Consider the following 19,169-nt stretch of genomic DNA (forward strand, 5'->3'; position numbering starts at 1 on the left):
GAAATGGCATTCTGCGGCGCGATTCGCGCGAATGAGGCGGCGAGATTCGCGCGATTCGCGCGATTGAGGCGGCGAGAAGGACGCGACTTGAGCGTTTTGAACGCGCGATTCGCGCGAATCGCGTGAATCGCGCGAAACGCTCAAGTTGAAAAATCTGAACTTTGGCGGATATTTCGCGCCGCGTTAACCAATCAGGAGCTTGCTCTAGTAGTGACAACAATGAAGAGAAAATCTGTATATTGATATCTGGTTCAGACAATATGATTATCACTGTGATAACATTAAATTACATGAAACACAACCCAGTCTCTTTTTGTTAAATGCAAGTTTATGTATGATCAATAATACAAAAGTATCAGTAATGTATAACAAGCTATACATGAAACAAAGCAACAATGCAGTCAAACATTCAAAGTCAGTGCTAGTAGGCTAACGTTACAACTGCAACGTACAGTTATAGCCTAAAAATATAAAGTAATGAAACTTATCTTTGCCCTCAGCCTAAACGATTTGCCAGGGAACAAATTATAGATCCATGAGACCAAAGATCGGCCGTTACAAGACGAATTATAGCTCGAGACACACCACAGAGACATCAGAGCCAGCGGGAGACGGCAGAAGGACTGGCCGAGGAAAGGTTGCCCTCGCCGGCTTTCACGTGCGCTGAGCGCGCTGTCTGCTGGAGCTCACAGCTCCGACAACGGCAGATAAAATGTTCAAATAGGCACTGTTTATGTAAATAAACCACAGATTTGAGCTTTAAACAACTACATTATCGACTGAAAAAGTCTTAAAACTACGTTTTGTCACACATTAACAGTAGATATGAACAAAAAAAAAGACATGTAAACACAGCCCATGTCAGCCATTTCTCAACGAGACGAGCTGCTGGCGGAAGCCCCGCCCATGACGCGAATTCGCATCTGTTGTGCAGTGAATGTCACACGCGATTCGCGCGAATTTCACGCGCGATTCGCGCGAGTAAACTCAAAATGTACACGCGTCCACCTTCGCGCGATTAGCGCGAATTATTCGCGCGAATCGCGTCCGGTGTGAACGCCACATAAGGGTTAATCAGGACCTGAGATAAATACCAGATCTCACCACATTTTATAATAGGATAATTTACATTTACATATATGCATTTAGCAGACGCTTTTATCCAAAGCGACTTACAACTGAGAAGTACAAGAAGCAATCCATCATGAAGAGGAAACGAAATGCAATAAGTGCCTGAAGTACTAAGTTTGGATATCGCACAGAGCATTATACACTAGGGCAGGGAGGAAGTAGAGGGAAAATAGAAGGAAAAAGGAAAGTTAGAGGGAAAAAGGACATTTATTTGGGAATATTCTCACAGATTACCCTCAATTAAGTTCTAATCAATAAAAACACTATACAATATGCAGAAATATAGAAAATAATTAATAATTTAATTTAAACACTTCCAAATATAAATAATGCTAAGAAAAACAGTTAAAAGCATGAACTCAGAGATCATTTGTGACCATCAAACCCCCTCAGTCTGTTGAGCCCAGTGAAATGAGCTTTAAGTGTGAATTTACAGGAGATGTGAAGACATCATAATCATAATAAATGAGGTGAAAACAGGAATTATTGAGATGAAATAAAGAGTCTTTTCAGCAGCTCTGTTAATATTGATGAGCCTCAGACTATCAACACTCATTCAACAAGACATTCAGGATCATCAGCAGATCATCTCACTTTATTCTGACTGTTTGCTCTTACAAACACATTATTCCAGTATGTGACAAAAGAATATTAAACTGCTCTACTGAGAGACAATGCTGTTATTTATGGTTAAAACCTCAGTAATGTAAAGAAGGCCACCCTCACAAATGGACTCTTCCAAACTCCCCCACCTCTGCTCTTGATTTGGACTGCTCCAAAACTTCCCGCGGAGAACCAGAGATCAGAGCGTGAGGATGCAGAGATGTGCTTGTGTTTAGTTATTAACAGTTAAAGTAGTCAGAAGGGACAGACTTTGTGGATTGCGTGTAAGTATCTTCTCTTCATTAGTGATTACTATATTGCTAAGAGACATTAAGGAGCGTCTGAATGTTTACATTAATAATTCGGTTTGCACATTATCTTGCCGCCTAAATTTGTATTATTCGGGTTTGTAATCTATTTCTTTAACATGGTATATAACTAATAGTTAAGTACTGCTTTATAGATCTGTGATTGTTTATAGATCTGTGGCTATAGATCTATTATTATAAAAAATATGTGCTTTTTATCTGTGAAATCAATTTCAAAATATGAGCTTCTTATACATCCACTGTGGGGATAAAATCTCCTATACATTGAAGAAAAACAAACATATGGATTGTCATATAAATTTATTATAAATAAGTATTATTTTCTTATTTTTGGCCCAAAAGTTTCATTCATACTGAAGCCAGAGTAATAGTGTGCAGGAAATCCCTAATGTGAAGCTAGCGCTGTGTAAGTTAGAAGAGCTGAATAAAAAGAAGATAGAAACGCTTTGATTAAACATATCGACAATAAACACGACTGCATCAAGATATGGTGTCTTTGAGTTCTTCAAGCCTTCTCATAATAAAGTATGCAGTGCTGATTGAAATAGACTTTATTACTATATATGATACTATAAAAAAAAGCATCAACTGTCTCATTCTGTGAAGAGAAGCCACATCAACTCACAAACACTCGTGAGTTAACGTGTTATTAAATGTTGTATTTTGTTGGACATTTGGGATTTACTACTTTGTGAAGATGTTTGACACGTGTTGTTTTTTCAAACGCACATTATAAGTGACTCAAACTCGCAGTACTTTCAGACGGAGCAACGTTTACTCCTGATCACAGAGCCGCTCTTCACTGACACACTGGGCATATATTTATATCATTAAAATCACAGCCTTTGCGCTTTCATAATCGCACATAATCCAAATCGTGATTGCGGTTCGATTCCGATTAATCGCTCAGCCCTAGTTCAAATGAACAACGTGTTGCCATACAAATCACAATTCAGTAATTGTTTGCAGTTGTTGTAAATTATTGAATTGATTTGCAGAGTCATACATTTATTTTACTAATCAGATGGACAATTAAACATTTACCTGAACTTTAATTTCAAGTTTACTAAAACTAAATTTTACTGCCATCTAATGATGCTGCCATCTTCTTTATAACAATCAATGTTCTCATAAAAGCAAAACGTGTCTCGATTCACAGTTATTTAGCAGTAGAGGTTGATGATTAGAGATTAGTGTCAATGGTGTTTGTTTTTGTATTACTGATGTTTTAACCATAAATAACAGCATTGTCTTTCAGTAGAGAAGTTTAATAGTCTTTTGTCATATATCCTGACTGGAATAATGTGTTTGTGAAAGCAAACAGTCAGAATAAAGTGAGATGATCTGCTGATGATCCTGAATGTCTTGTTGAATGAGTGTTGATAGTCTGAGGCTCATCAATATTAACAGAGCTGCTGAAAAGACTCTTTATTTCATCTCAATAGTTCCTGTTTTCACCTCATTTATTATGATGATGTCTTCACATCTCCTGTAAATTCACACTTAAAGCTCATTTCATTGGTAGACTGAGAGTATTTGTTGGCTACTAATATGTGCATGTTTCTGTCTTTATGCTTTCAACAGCTTTCCCACCATTATTTGGAGGAATTGACTATTGGTGTGTCCCTATTTGGGGGGTGGAGGTGGGGTAAGACATATATTTGTATGGGTCCATTGAGGTTATCATGCTCCTAAAGTTAGAGGGTCCAGGTGTCCAGAAGTAGAACATATGGGATTATTTGTGCATCTGCTTCAAACTTTGACCATGTGTGGAAAACTACAGAAGAAGCAGAATGCTGACATTGAGCTTAGAGAGGGTAGAAGAAGGGACTGAGAGTTTAGTCTGCAGACATTGATGATGGCTGTGTGACTGTTGACTCTTCTTTTGCAAAAGAATAAACCATTTAGTAAATCTACAAAAATGTCTCTTATTCAGAAATACTTTTTTTCAGAGAAAATTTGCAATGGCTAGCTAGAATAATAACAGGGGTATATAAAAACAAATTGCAAAACAAAAAGGACATCAATTCTTAGATGTTTCAATTAGTATATTTCAAACTCAGTAACTGATAATTTTTTTCTTCAGTCAAGCTCATCCCACAACAGTCACATCATCAGTGATGCTCCTCCCACTGCAGGGACATCATCAGTGAAGCTCCTCCCACTAGGGATGAAACGATATGAAAATTTCACATCACGATTATAGTGACCCAAATTATCACGGTTATCAATATTATCACGGTTTTCTTCAAATGAGATTAAAGTGTTCAAAAAGAACAGATGCACACCCTTAAAACATTTCAACAAGTTTTATATTTGAAAATCAACAAACAACAAATAAATAAAGCAGCTCTAAGCACTTTTTAAAGCTAGATTCTGTGGGATTTCCTTCCTTATAATGGCCGTCGTCAATAGCAACGCATAAATATAATCTCTATTATTATCTCTGTAAATATATTCTCAAGCAATATTCTCATCAGTGTTCTATCAGTCACATTTAAATCTTGCATGTTTTGTGTAAGAGCCCGAACAGTATCCTATGAAATAATGCATATCCATATTTCCATATGATTTGACAGTTTATTTTATTAAATATCAAAATGTGTGCATCATACCTGACACCTAGATGAACACTTTACAGTCAGTTTTATGACAAAGTCATTCTCTTCAAATGCTGAAGTTTGAAACGTGTAACGTCACCAATGTTGTGTGTAACTTTAGAGACGGTCCCTAAATTCGCCAGCATTATCCCAGTCATATCAGATGCGCTGTGGTTCTGCTGGGTTTGTTTGAAACTATTCTTGCTGCTGAAATAGAACAAAAACAGTCGATCACTGTATGATGAGTGAATCTCCTGCGTACATCGCACGTTTATCTCTGCTTTGAGAGCAGATTTCAGTGAGTGAGAGCGCACTCTGAACAAAACTCCGGCTAATCTGAACGCCTCTGATTATGAGACATTGCATTCATAAACTCAATAGAAACACGTGTGAGTGGTTATAATGCGCAACGCGATTATAACAGATGGCTTTTGAGAAGACTATAATAAGTCCAACCACCAGAGTGGCTAGTGTGCAGCCGAAAAAACGTTACACCCACAAATGGAGGTTGTTAATGTCAAGCCCTGATTATTATCCCTTAATGTCGCCATAGTCTTGTCTGAACTTGTTCGTTCGCTTCACGTTATTATTTCCCAGACGTATTTTTGGTATTGTGGTTAAAGTCCACTTGCCTTGCGTTCGTAGTTTTGAAGTGTTCCCCCTATTACAGCGACTTACTTCTAGCATGTTCTGCAGGCAGGGTGACCATCTTCGATTAAGTTTCCCTCAGGAGTTTTGTAAAAGCCAAAATATGACCACACCTCAGATTTGGTCCTTTTAGAAGGCTGAAAAATCTCCCGAGTGCTGTCACTGCCATTTCTTCTCATTCAAAAACAGCGGTGCGCTGAGCTAGACTGACGCTGACTGGACAGGATTTACCGCAAGTTTTCAAAATCGTGATAATTACACGCGGTTTTAATGATAATTAAATTTTAAACAATATTACAACCCCAAATCAGAAAAAGTTGGGACAGTATGGAAAACGCAAATAAATAAAAAAAGAAGTGATTTCTAAATTTACTTTGACTTGTATTTCATTGCAGACAATATGAACACAAAATATTTCATGTTTTGTCTGGTCAACTTCATGTCATTTGTAAATATGCATCCTTTCCTGTCATTCAGACCTGCAACACATTTCAAAAAAAGTTGATCATCAGTTGATCAATAAATGCTGGAATATTCCCATCAGGCTACGAGTGAAGACGAGCATCAACGCATCAGGAAGAGCTGAAATCTGCAAAGACTGAGTTTATTAAAGAGGACAGTGAGAACACGAGTGATCCAGAACCTGCAGAATGAAACACACTGAAGATCCTGAAGAACAAAGAGGTTGGTGTTTATTCTTCATTCATTCATGATAAAGTTTCTCTTATAGAAGTTACTTATAGTTATAGAGATTATTCTCCTCACAGTAACTTTGGGAACAGGGTTGATGAATGCGGTCAACACTGTACAGTTTGTGTCAAAACTGAGAAAATGGAGAAAGGGTCTCGTGCTGTAGAAAGGGTCCAGGTGATGTCACTTCCTGTGTGTCAGAGTTTTAAGAAATGCTCTTTTTTTTAAAGGAGGAAACTCATGTCAGAAGTCACAGGGTTGAGTGGAACATGTAGGATAGTGGTTTTCAAACTTTTTTGTTGCAACCCCTCTTTTTTTGTTGTTGTCACGACCCATATACTAGGCCTACAACCATTTACATTCAAACAAGTCAAGCCCAGCATAAGAATACTTATATATAATTGGCCATTTGACTCTATTCTCCATTAAACCACTAGATGGCACAAAAATTTAGTTCAGCAGTTTTCCACACAACCGCTTTTGATTATTATTGCATTCACAATACAACGTTTTTTCTGCACTAATGTGATAGCTAGACCTATATATGGGATAGGTTTCTTTGGTTTCCGTTAACTTGTTTGAGCGCCGCGCCTCACAGAATGAACCAAACTCCACAGCACAGTTGCACAGTTTTATCTTTCTTTTTGTTAATCTTTTAATTATTTAAGTATATAGAAATATTAAAATATTTCACGTATTTATGCCTTTTATATAGGCCTATATGCTTATTTTGTGAAACTATTTATTTTTTATGTAACTTACTAGCATTAACTGTAGGACACAGTTAATGCTAGAATTATAATGTCAATTATGATGTCGCACTCTGTGCATTTGTGTTATTTTATAAAACATAAATTGAACATTACAAAAGCTAACTAGATAATAAGTTTGTCAGGGCCAAAGCCTAGCAGAAAGTTTTAAGTAGTTTTAACAGTCTCTAAACTACAACAAAATAAAGATATCTCTAGGAAAATCACTCTGAGACTTGATTTAAAAGTGTTCGAATCACTACAGAATGGCTTTGCTTTACTCAAAAAATACGTTTCAGAATAATACAAAGATTAATGATCCAAAAGGAAAAAAATAACAAAACAATGTGTAAGTCTTCACCCGAAGAGCGGCCCCGAAAAACCCTGTACAAAGCGGTTTATACTTGGACATATCCTAGGGCCTTAAGAGGCTATGACTGTCCTCACAATATAATAACTCCTTATTATAAACTATTTGCCTTGGACTACAGCAATCATAATATGTGTCTCAGGTTATTATAACTTTTGCAGCAAGCATGCACACATTTCTTTCATCTTGATTTGTAGGGACAAAACCACAACTCTTATCACAGCCGACAATCTGCTTGAATTCCCCTTTTTTCACGATTGGAAATTTGCAAGCAGTAATACTTATTAAAGCAAGATAAGAAAATAAGCAATTAAACTCACATCTTAAAGGGGTTGTTCGCCCAAAAATGAAAATTCTGTCATCATTTACTCACCTTCAAGTTGTTCCAAACCTGTATGAGTTTCTTTGTTCTGCTGAACACAAAATAATATATTTTGAAGGATATTTGATGTAGAGCTACCATTGACTACCATAGTAGGGAAAAAATACTATGGTAGTCAATGGTTGCTCTATCTGCTTAGTTACAAACATTCTTCAAAATATCTTCCTTTGTGTTCACCAGAACAAAGAAACTCATACAGGTTTGGAACAACTTGAAGGTGAGTAAATGATGACAGAATTTTCATTTTTGGGTGAACCATTCCTTTAAAATATAAACTTTGTTGCAAAGCAAGTTTGAATTATACTATATTTCTCTTGCAAGTTGAACATTTCAAATGGAGTTTCCAACATAACATTTCTAACATCATGCATTCATTTCTTGTTTGAACTTATCCATTTGTCTGATGACTGGAATGATCTGTTTTCCCCTCCGGATCAGTCCTCCACTTGTAGGGTAATTCTTCCTTCTTTTCTCTTTCTTTCTGCTTTCCGGAGGTGCCTGGTGAACTAAAAGATTGTCCATAAACATTTCAGTTTTATCTGTCTTCTTTTTACACATAAATCATTTAGGAGAGATCTTGTTTCCGGGAAATCATCAGAGGAATGGCCAACATGTACATTTGAGGATTAGTATCTTGCAAAAACAACTAGTATAATAATATGTACTGTCGTCATTGCAAAGACAAAATAAATTAGTTTAGACTTCAGAAAAAGAATTGCTAATGCTCACAAAGGAGGAGAAGGATGTACATCCTTGTTTATCAAATCATGGCAGAGGAGGGAAGATTCCAAAAACTTTGGAAAGAAAACTAATGTGAGAGCTTTCTAAAGACCCCAGAACAACTGCCAAGACACTAGTGAATCATTTAGCCAAGTTTGGCATTGAAAAGGCTCAAGAAGACGGTCACTAGAGCCGTCTCTGATCTTTAAAATATTACTATCTAATAATTGCCATATCGACATGGCATCCTCAATAAACCCGTCTCCAGTGTGATGACTCCGATCTTTGAATATTCCCATCTAATAATTGCCTCATCCACACATCATCCTCAATAAACCTGTCTCCGGTGTGATGACTCCGATCTTTCGAATATTCCCATCTAATAATTGCCTCATCCACACATCATCCTCAATAAACCCTTCTCCGGTGTGATGACTCCGATCTTTGAATATTCCCATCTAATAATTGCCTCATCCACACAGCATCCTCAATAAACCTGTCTCTGGTGTGATGACTCCGATCTTTCGAATATTCCCATCTAATAATTGCCTCATCCACACAGCATCCTCAATAAACTCTTCTCCGGTGTGATGACTCCGATCTTTGAATATTCCCATCTAATAATTGCCTCATCCACACAGCATCCTCACTAAAATCTTCTCCGGTGTGATGACTCCGATCTTTGAATATTCCCATCTAATAATTGCCTCATCCACACAGCATCCTCACTAAAATCTTCTCTGGTGTGATGACTCTGATCTTTGAATATTCCCATCTAATAATTGCCTCATCCACACAGCATCCTCAATAAACCTGTCTCCGGTGTGATGACTCCGATGAATATTCCCATCTAATAATTATCCTGGTGTGGGAGATGCTCATAAAGATCTTTTGATAAACATTTGCTGTCATCCCCCAAAGAGAGGCGTGACCATTTGGGCACGAGAAAAGTTCAAGCAAAAGCTGCATAAATATTTGGGTGCTGAATGTTTATTGTTCTTTTGTTCTGGTTGAGTATTTAAAGGGAATTGACAAACCACTCAAGGAAGCATCTGTAATCAGAACTTCCCATCCTGTTGCTGTGTGTCTCTATTGCCAGGTATGCAACTATTCTTATATTATTTTATAATTGGGATTTATATTGTATGCTGATCATGTTGTGTATGAGGGATTCTTTTTAATTCCTTTATTTGATGTTTTTTGCCTGGTTAAAATAAACTTTCATCTTGATTTATCTTGTATTATTCTGAAATCCTTATTCTAGTATGGATTAATGTAGACTCCTTTATTACCGCAAAATCTAGTGTTATGATAGATCACACAGAGGACGGCACTACTGAAGCATGGAGCGCAGAGTGCGCTATAATCTGATTTCTGACTATCGCTGGATTAGCAAATTACTTTCGTGCGTATTATTAAAATTACACTTTTTGTTGAGTGAGCATGTGCAACCACTTAAAGGTAAAATATCCACTCTGTATCCTCTGACTAATGTCAGAAGTAACCATTTTATGTTCGTAAACACACGGACCGGACGCATCTGTTCTGTGCGATATCTGGTCTCTTGATGAACGAATTTGGAAATTAAGAGATAGTAAGAAAATCAACGATCTAAATTAAATCACAATTAATCATATGATGAGAAAATGTAACTACTTTAATGAAATCACATATAATTGGAGTCAGATTACATTAAGATATTAAAATATGAATATCCAACTTTACTATCTGACTCCATGAATAAAGCAGTACTAGGTAACTTTTCAACCTTCATAATATATTTTCAAAACTCTTGTGATGATACATCGACTTACAATAGGTTGAATGACAAGTCTGCCATAGCCTGACAGAGTCTGTATAGTTTTTAATCGTACTTTTAAACTTCGGGTTTCGGGTAGTAAACCGAGAACAAAAAGACCTGCAAAATATGACTGCTTTACGGCATATACGTCACTTCCACCACCACCCCCACTTCCTTAAATTCGGACGTGCGAGCCCAACTATCGTTTGTTTATGTTATAATCATGGCCGAAGCAGCACAGAAAAATAAGAAAGCAAAGGTTTTGTCGGAGGACAGCAAAAAGAGGAAACGAGGAAGTGATCGGATTAAAGGCAGGACGAGGATCAACATTGGGCAGCGTTTGCTCGTTGGCGTGAGCTGAAGGAGGAGGGGCTACATTCTTGCAAGTAAATACATAAGACGTACAAAATCCTATTTTAGGATACCTAACATGTCTGTGATATTTGTTTATTTGTCTTGCCTCAAGCTATAATGCAAATCGATTTTTTTCAAATTTGCAGATTCATCTATGGTAGCTTGATATTATAATATTGACGATATATGGTTATTACCTACCAATCAAACATTGAATTGAAGTATCATATAGATTCCGTAAAATGGTAACCAATAGACTAGGCTACTATAATGACGCTGGCTTGTAAACGTGAGCATCGCGATCATTTGGCGTTTGAAAAAAATAAAACCCATGAAATTATATTCATATGACATGCTGAAACATATGCCACTGTACCTGGGATGAAGACATTTCACACGCGACGCAAGCAGAACACCTGCATGTGAACTCCTGCAGTGTTTAGGGCTATCATGGTTGTCATGTCAGCAAATGCACGTGCGCATCCCCTGATGTAGGATGACAGATTTTACGACAGTAGTAGAGGACAATACTGTTTCCCAACTGTAGGGGGACCCCGAGAGCAAAACCTACCTAGTGCTGCTTTAAAGTGATTTTTCCAGAAGTGCCAAAAAAGACTTGCACGCAGAATTCCTTCAACCAGCCTCTGGATGTCGTCATTGAGCTAAAGGGTGGAGTTTACACCCGTCTCTGGTGTGATGACTCCGATCTTTGAATATTCCCATCTAATAATTGCCTCATCGACACGGCATCCTCAAAAAAAACAGTCTCCGGCGTAATGACTCCGTTCTTTCAAATATTCCGTTCAAGTATACTTGGATTGGGTCAACGTTTTGTCTTCCAGCATGATAACCTCACTTTTCGTGTAGAACTACTTCCAAACAAGCAAAGTGAGTCCTTAACCTGATAAGCTTCATGAGCGCGTGCACGGGTTGAAGCGCTATTTTTAGCACGAGTGTAATGTTTGTTAATAGATTTAACGTAAAAAAACATCATTAATCTTGACAAACTATATATCATTCTAAAGGTCTAAACCTCAAGCATCGAGGACAGACCACTGTTTTTCATTGAAAAGCTTATAACGGCTGTATTTTTGCATCAATGTAAGCAATACACATCAACGATTTTATAAATAAAAACAGAGTACATACCTTTAGTGTCCTAATTACGAGCCACACACGCATCCATTGCAAACAATTCCAGAACGAATGGAAAGGTGAGGGTCCACTGAATAACATCCCATAGAGCATTTTAATCAAACGAAACAATAACGGTGTAATATTGATGGTTAATCCTTTGTTTACATTGCATTTCTGCGGAGCGAAGTATCATACTAGACTGTTATGCAATAAAATAATGCACCAAAAACAGTCTCCCGGTAGAATAAAGTGGCATGGGTTTAAAGCTTAGAATGTTACGAACAAAATCCAACTAACCCCACTCAAAAACATGCAAAGATAGCCGCGATATAGTCAAAAATATCCAACCATAGCGATCGTTTTATCTGATGTCATGACGTGCTCATCCAATGATAATGTCTGTTTATCTGGAGCCAATAAAAGCATTGAATCGTCATGACTGACAGAAAATGTAGCCAATGAGCACACGATTCCAACGAGACCTTGCATGTGTATGTTTGTCACATGGGCGTGAATATTTATTCATCTGAATGTGCCAATGTGGCGCTATCTCCGACGAGATGCTGCGAGCCTGACACCCCCCATCTGACAGCTAAAAGCTAACGCGCTAGTAAACAAACAGAGGTCTCTTTGTAGTAACTGTTTGCTAATCTTACTAACTGGACGGAATGTATTATCCAATGGATCGTCAAAAGAAGTTTTTATTGTGCTGAAAATGCTTTATTTGAGCTCACTCGAAGCAGCGATGTGAAAAAGGAGAGTGAACACAGCGGTGACGGTGCTTGTTGACAGAGAAGTTGATCCAATAACATACCGGTGAGTTGCTATGTGTAGTTGTTTATGTATATTGAGAATGTGTGTGAGAATGTATGTATTTTATTGTTTCTGTGTGCTAGAAAAAATGCAATATACCAGTATGCATTATACATATGCTGATATTTTGCATTTTTCCTAGCACACATGGGGAAAAAGTATATAATTTTTCCCCATGTGTGTGTAAATAAAACATATATATATATATATAACACATGTAATTGTTTATATATATATATATATATATATATATATATATATATATATATATATATATATATATATATATATATATATATATATATATATATTTATATATATATATATATATATATTGAGACTGTATTTATTTTATGTTTTTCCTGTGTGCTAGAAAAATTACAATATACCAGTATGCATTATACATATGCTGATATTTTGCATTTTTCCTAGCACACATGGGGAAAAAGTATATATAATTTTTCCCCATGTGTGTGTAAATAAAACATATATATATATATAACACATGTAATTGTTTATATATATATATATATATATATATATATATATATATATTGAGACTGTATTTATTTTATGTTTTTCCTGTGTGCTAGAAAAATTACAATATACCAGTATAGATTATACATATACTGATATTTAGCATTTTTTCTAGCACACACAGAAAAAAAAAAATATATATATATAATATATAAAATGCATTTTTTTCCCCTGTGCTACAAAAACAAATTGACGAAAAAAGAAAAGTTCTGGACGGCCGACCATCTGTGTGATTGTTGAATGCTCACTGTTTCACCGGCCATTATATTGATTGTAGGACTGTGTGCGAATGTATGGGCCGCCGTCAATATGAATGCTCACTGTATAGCCGGCCGTTAGATTGATGCTTGGGCTGTGTGAGAATGTATGGGCCGCCGTCAATATGAATGCTGTCTAACCGACTGCCCATCAGTTTCATTGTTCATGGGATGGCCTGTAATTAGAGTGAATGATGACAGTGTGATTGTTGATTGAATGGGCAAACTATACAGAAATAGGACATGCAGTGCTAATTCTCTTTCCTTTCCTTGCCATTCTACAGGCATCAGGTTGAGTCTTCAGATGAGCTATGGCATCCAAGCACCAGCCAACCAGCAGAAAAGAGAAGAACGCTTTCAGATTCTTCAAGATCTGCACCTGCTGTTGTAGACCTGAATCCGCCAGTAAAAGGCCAGTAAATGTTTTTTTTTTTACATTTGCAAATTGTGTGTGTTTTTATAGCTATATATTTATATTATATTGTTATTTATATTACTAGTTATATTTATAGTTATTATACTTATATTACTTGTTGTATTTTCAGTTGCAAAGAAGTTTAGCTCTTTTTTATTAATATTTCATTTTTATTATATTTTTATAAGTTCTGTTGTACAAATAAATCACTTATACAAAGTCTTATGGTTCTGCCTATTATTTTATAGTTGAAAAAGCATTCAAGCATCATATATGATGGCTAAAACAGCTTGCAGTACACTTCATAACATTAGGTTATCAAGTCTCCTGTAGGTTTCTTGGCACCTGGACATATTCTTAGAAAAAAGCATGCAGGAACCCCATTTTTCATGATATCTTCGTCAAATTTTAAATATAAACTGATGAGACTTGTGCCTTTCAATTCATTAACTAACTGGATTCCTCCAGGCTTATTTTCATATATTTTTACATCAAATAATAAAGTGTTCATTGTAGCACAAATCATCTTCAAGACACTTCAACTTCTATAACTGTTTGTCTTTCTAAGTTTTTTTCTACTTTAATGTTTGGGTAATAAACTGTAAAGTGTCTTCTTTTTATAGATGTCTAAATTGTGCATGTAGTGCAAATTGTTCAGCAACTGCAATTGTTTTAGTTGGGAGATGTCATTTCTGGGGATGTGCCTCAAGCAGGCGGAGGGAGAAATGGAACAGACATAGTCTTGGAAAAAAGCTTGCAGGAACCACATTTTTCATTATATCTTCCTCAAACTTGAACTATAAACTGATAAGTCGTGTGGCTTTCAATCCATAACTGAACTGGATTCCTCCAGGTCTATTTTCATATATTTTTACATGAAATAATACAACATTCTGTGTAGTGCAAATAATTTTTGAGGCATTTCAACTATTATAATTTTTTATCTGTTTGAGAATTATCAACTCTGATTGCTTTTTAGTAGAGTCCCAAGTGTCTTCTTTCCAAAGATACCTTAATTGTGCCTGTAGCACACTGTTCTCAGGAGCTATAATTGTTTTAATTCAGGTAGGTCGTTTTCAGCTGTGAGCCCCAAAGTGGGGTTGCAGTTTAACAGGTTAACTGGCCTCCACAAAGCCCAGACTTGAATCCAATAGAAAATCTGTGGGGCAAACTGAAGTCCATATCAGGAGACCAACAAATCTGGAGGAGCTTGAGAGAATTGCTAAGGAGGAATGGGCTGCGACTCTGGAGACATGCCTGAAACTTGTTGAGAACTGCAACAAATGACTAAAGGCTGTTATCAAGCAAAAGGGAAACACTATTGACTATTAGCATCAGAGGGCTAATAATTATACCCTGTAGACTTTTTTATTCTTCGGTATGATTTCGTTTAAATTTGTATTACAAAACCTCCAGGTTTCCTAAATAAAGTATTATGTTTAGAAATGCTGTGTTGAAAGAAATCTTTGCTCCGTTAAACAGCACTATATGAAACATAATGAAACCTTTCATAGGGGGTTAATAATTTTGTCTTTCACTGTATGTCCTTTCATAATGAATAATGAATTTTGATGTACTAAAAGTTCAATTTAATTATTTATCTCATTTCAGACATGATGGAAGAACGCGAGGAGAGTGAAGAACTGAGTGAAGTGGAGGAGGAACATCATGACAAACCTGGAGAAAAACCTTTGAGTCGCTCAAAGACTAAAAAGACATTTATAAAGAAAACAAAAGCCAAGAAATCTACAACCTGCACTCAGTGTGGAAAGAGTTTCTCAACCAAACAATATCTTGATGTCCATATGAGAGTTCACACTGGAGAGAAGCCATTTGAATGTGATCAGTGTGGAAAGAGTTTCTCAAGGAAAGGTGGTCTAGAGTGGCACATGAGAATCCACACTGGAGAGAAGCCGTACTCATGTGATCAGTGTGGAAAGAGTTTCTCAAGGAAAGGTGTTCTAGAGCGGCACATGAGAATCCACACTGGAGAGAAGCCGTACTCATGTGATCAGTGTGGAAAGAGATTCTCAAGGAAATGTGGTCCTGAGCTTCACATGAGAGTTCATACTGGAGAGAAGCCGTATGCATGCGATCAGTGTGGAAAGAGTTTCGGACGAAAGCCAAATCTTCATATTCACATGAGAGTTCACACTGGAGAGAAGCCGTACTCATGTGATCAATGTTGGATGAGTTTCACGGTTTCATCAAGCCTTAAAAAACACATGAGGATTCACACCGGAGAGAAACCATACGCATGCGATCAATGTTGGAAGAGTTTCTCACAATCATCAAGCCTTAAAGAACACATGAAAATTCACACCGGAGAGAAGCCGTACTCATGTGATCAGTGTGGGAAGAGTTTCACGCAAAGAACCAAACTTCAGCAGCATATGACGATCCACACTGGAGAGCTGTTCACATGTGATCAGTGTGGGAAGAGTTTCCTACAGAAACCAAGTCTTGAACTTCATATGAGGATCCACACTGGAGAGAAGCCGTACGCATGTGATCAATGTTGGAAGAGTTTCACGCGATCATCAAGCCTTAAAGAACACATGAAAATTCACACCGGAGAGAAGCCGTACTCATGTGATCAGTGTGGGAAGAGTTACACACAAAAAACACCACTTCAGCAGCACATGAGGATCCACACTGGAGAGCTGTTCACATGTGATCAGTGTGGGAAGAGTTTCCTACAGAAACCAAGTCTTGAACTTCATATGAGGATCCACACTGGAGAGAAGCCGTACGCATGTGATCAGTGTGAAAAGAGATTCTCAAACAAAAACAGTCTTCACATTCACATGAGGATCCACACAGGAGAGATGTTCGCATGTGATCAGTGTGGAAAGACTTTCACACAATCATCAAGCCTTAAAGCACACATGAGGATCCACACGGGAGAGAAACCACACACATGTGATCAATGTGGGAAGAGTTTCACACATTCATCAAGCCTTAAAGAACACTTGAGGATCCACACCGGAGAGAAGCCGTATGCATGTGATCAGTGTGGGAAGAGTTTCTTCCGATCATCAGTTCTTAAAGGACACATGAGGATCCACTCTGGAGAGAAGCCGTTCTCATGTGATCAGTGTGGGAAGAGTTTCTTACGATCATCAGCTCTTAAAGGACACATGAAAATCCACTCTGGAGAGAAGCCGCTCACATGTGATCAGTGTGGGAAGAGTTTCTTACGATCATCAGAACTTAAAGGACACATGAAAATCCACTCTGGAGAGAAGCCATTCACATGTGACCAGTGTGGGAAGAGATTTACACAATCATCAAGCCTTAATAATCACATGAGGATCCACACAGGAGAAAAACCTTTCAAGTGTGATCAGTGTGGAAAAACGTTTCATTTTTCATCAAACCTGAAGACACACCTGACAGTTCATACGAAGGAGAAGCCACATTCATGTTCTGTGTGTGGAAAGAGTTTTTCACACCTGCAAACTTTACATATACATGAGAAAATACACACTGGTGTGAGAGAGTACATGTGCTTTGAATGTGAGAAGACTTTTACTACAGCAAACTGTTTAAAACTGCACCAGAGGATTCACACTGGAGAAAAACCTTACAAGTGTTCACACTGTGACAAGAGATTCAGTCAGTCAGGAAATCTGAAAACACATGAGAGGATCCACAGCAGAGAGAAGCCACATGTGTGATCTGGGGCGTTTCCTGCTAGAAGGCAAGGGAGGCAGTGCCTCCTCAAAACAAAAAAACTGGATGACAAAATAATCCATGTTACAAAAATGAAACAAAGCAAATATTAATAAAATTGACTAATAAAAGAGTAAAAGTCGCTGGTTTTTATAAAGTAATACTGTCCAGCAGCGACACCCGCAGGTGAAGTTACAGAAGGAGACGTGCCTCCTCTCTCTGCATTGACTTAAAGCAGATTCCCTAATGCGTGAAGTCCCGTAAGAGGAGGAAATGCCTCCATCGCTTAGGATTGGATATAATCAGTTATGATTGGATATGATCGGTTACGATTGGATGTGATTGTTTTGTTCACAAATAATATACCGAAGAGTTGGGTTAGAAACCTCTTCAACATATAATCAGTGATAATCATTTTTATATAATCATTTCTATATTCAATAAGTGAATCAAATATACTTTTAGTCATATGTTTGCTGTGAAGTGTTTATTCAACTTTTTCAGGCACATTCTGATGTTGGTATTTGGGTATTTTGAGTCCCTCAACATGTCACTCATATATCTGTTCCTAGTTGACCTTAAGGTTACAGGGGTCAAACCGTCCGTGACTTCACCTGGTTTACAGAATTGCACCTCTTCCATGTGTATTCCTCTAAGGCAGGGGTCTCCAAACTCGGTCCTGGAGGGCCACTATCTTAAAGAGTTTAGCTCCAACCCCAATTAAACACACCTGAACAGGTAATGCCTTGTAAGACACTGTTTAGCTGGGTCAGGTGTGTTTATTTGAACAGCTAATGCCTTGTAAGACACTAGGTGTGTTCGACATCGGTTGGGCCGGATGCAACTTATCGGCGAGAGTAGCTGTGTGCAGGCAGGGAGGAGCTGCAAACAGAGACGTGAAGTCGGACACTTTCTGCTTCCCGCAGTGACGCTCGCGCTGTGTTTGCACACTTTATCAGCTGAAGTGAAATAAATGCAATATTTGGCAATACACAGATGTTTCAGAGACATTATTGTCATGTAATACTTCATGTACTGCTTAATACAGGGTGTGTTTGTACAAGAATAAAGTTCAACATATAAGCCTACACTATCAATGAAGTGGGGTCTATGTTTTTAATCAGTTATATTTTGACCCAGCGATGCGCAGACCGATCGGCGGCTGACTTGAAGCAGTGCATGCTGGTTAGAAATTTTGTCCGACTTGAGGCAGCGCCGACGCCATGTGACAGTGACGTATGTCAACAAAGTGCCGCGAGAGCGATTCGAGAGCAGTCAGCTAACACAGCCGGTGCAGTTTCTCCAAAGCAGCTGCTCGAGGCTGCAGGGGCTCTGATGACGACACAGCTGTTCCACGATTGGGCAGACTCACTGACGACACCGATGACGTGTGTTTCAAGTTTATTCGGACACCTTCAGTTCCACTAATTGTAATATACGAACATCCAAAACCGAATTTCACTCTTCACGTCGTCTTCATCTTATACATCATGTTTATTACAGATGTTTTTTATTTGTTTGTTTTTTACTGTACTTTATTTGATTCATATCGTTTAGTTTTGTTGTGTGTAGGTTTATTCTGACTTTCTTTTTTATACGGACCTTTTACAGTTCCCTTTCGTTCAGTCACTACGACGTACGTTAGTGACTAACGAATGGGGGGTTTCGCTTAGAAGCCAATCATCTTCATCGTGTTCAACAGCGCCCAATGGCAGTGCCAATGCCATGGGCATGCGGAATTTGCATGCGTAACTCCGCCCCACCTCGTGGGTATATAAGGAAGTACGCTGCCAACATCGCATTATGTTTCTGCTTTGGAGCCAAGAGGATCTCTTCACTCCTACAAGCCTGATCTGAGTCATCGACAGCTTTCGAGACGAGCAGCTTTCCAGAGGCGTTGGTGTTACGGCGCGTTCCAGTGATCATCATACTGCCTGCCTGCTGATCTGCGCAGTGGT

At 37.9% G+C, this 19,169-nt stretch overlaps 1 protein-coding gene across 1 annotated transcript; it reads left to right on the plus strand.

Annotated features, from left to right (window-relative positions):
* The first annotated feature begins 1,918 nt into the window (after positions 1 to 1,918).
* LOC307126472 (uncharacterized protein) lies at positions 1,919 to 18,805 on the plus strand. Its single transcript, XM_079816989.1, has 3 exons — positions 1,919 to 2,018; positions 5,789 to 5,995; positions 15,148 to 18,805. Exons 2-3 carry the CDS (start codon positions 5,962 to 5,964, stop codon positions 17,214 to 17,216), a joined length of 2,103 nt encoding a protein of 700 aa, XP_079673115.1. The 5' UTR covers positions 1,919 to 2,018; positions 5,789 to 5,961; the 3' UTR covers positions 17,217 to 18,805.
* Positions 18,806 to 19,169: the final 364 nt, after the last annotated feature.

This window comes from Gobio gobio, assembly GCF_949357685.1.
Source record: "Gobio gobio genome assembly, chromosome: 1".
Lineage (NCBI taxonomy): Eukaryota > Metazoa > Chordata > Actinopteri > Cypriniformes > Gobionidae > Gobio > Gobio gobio.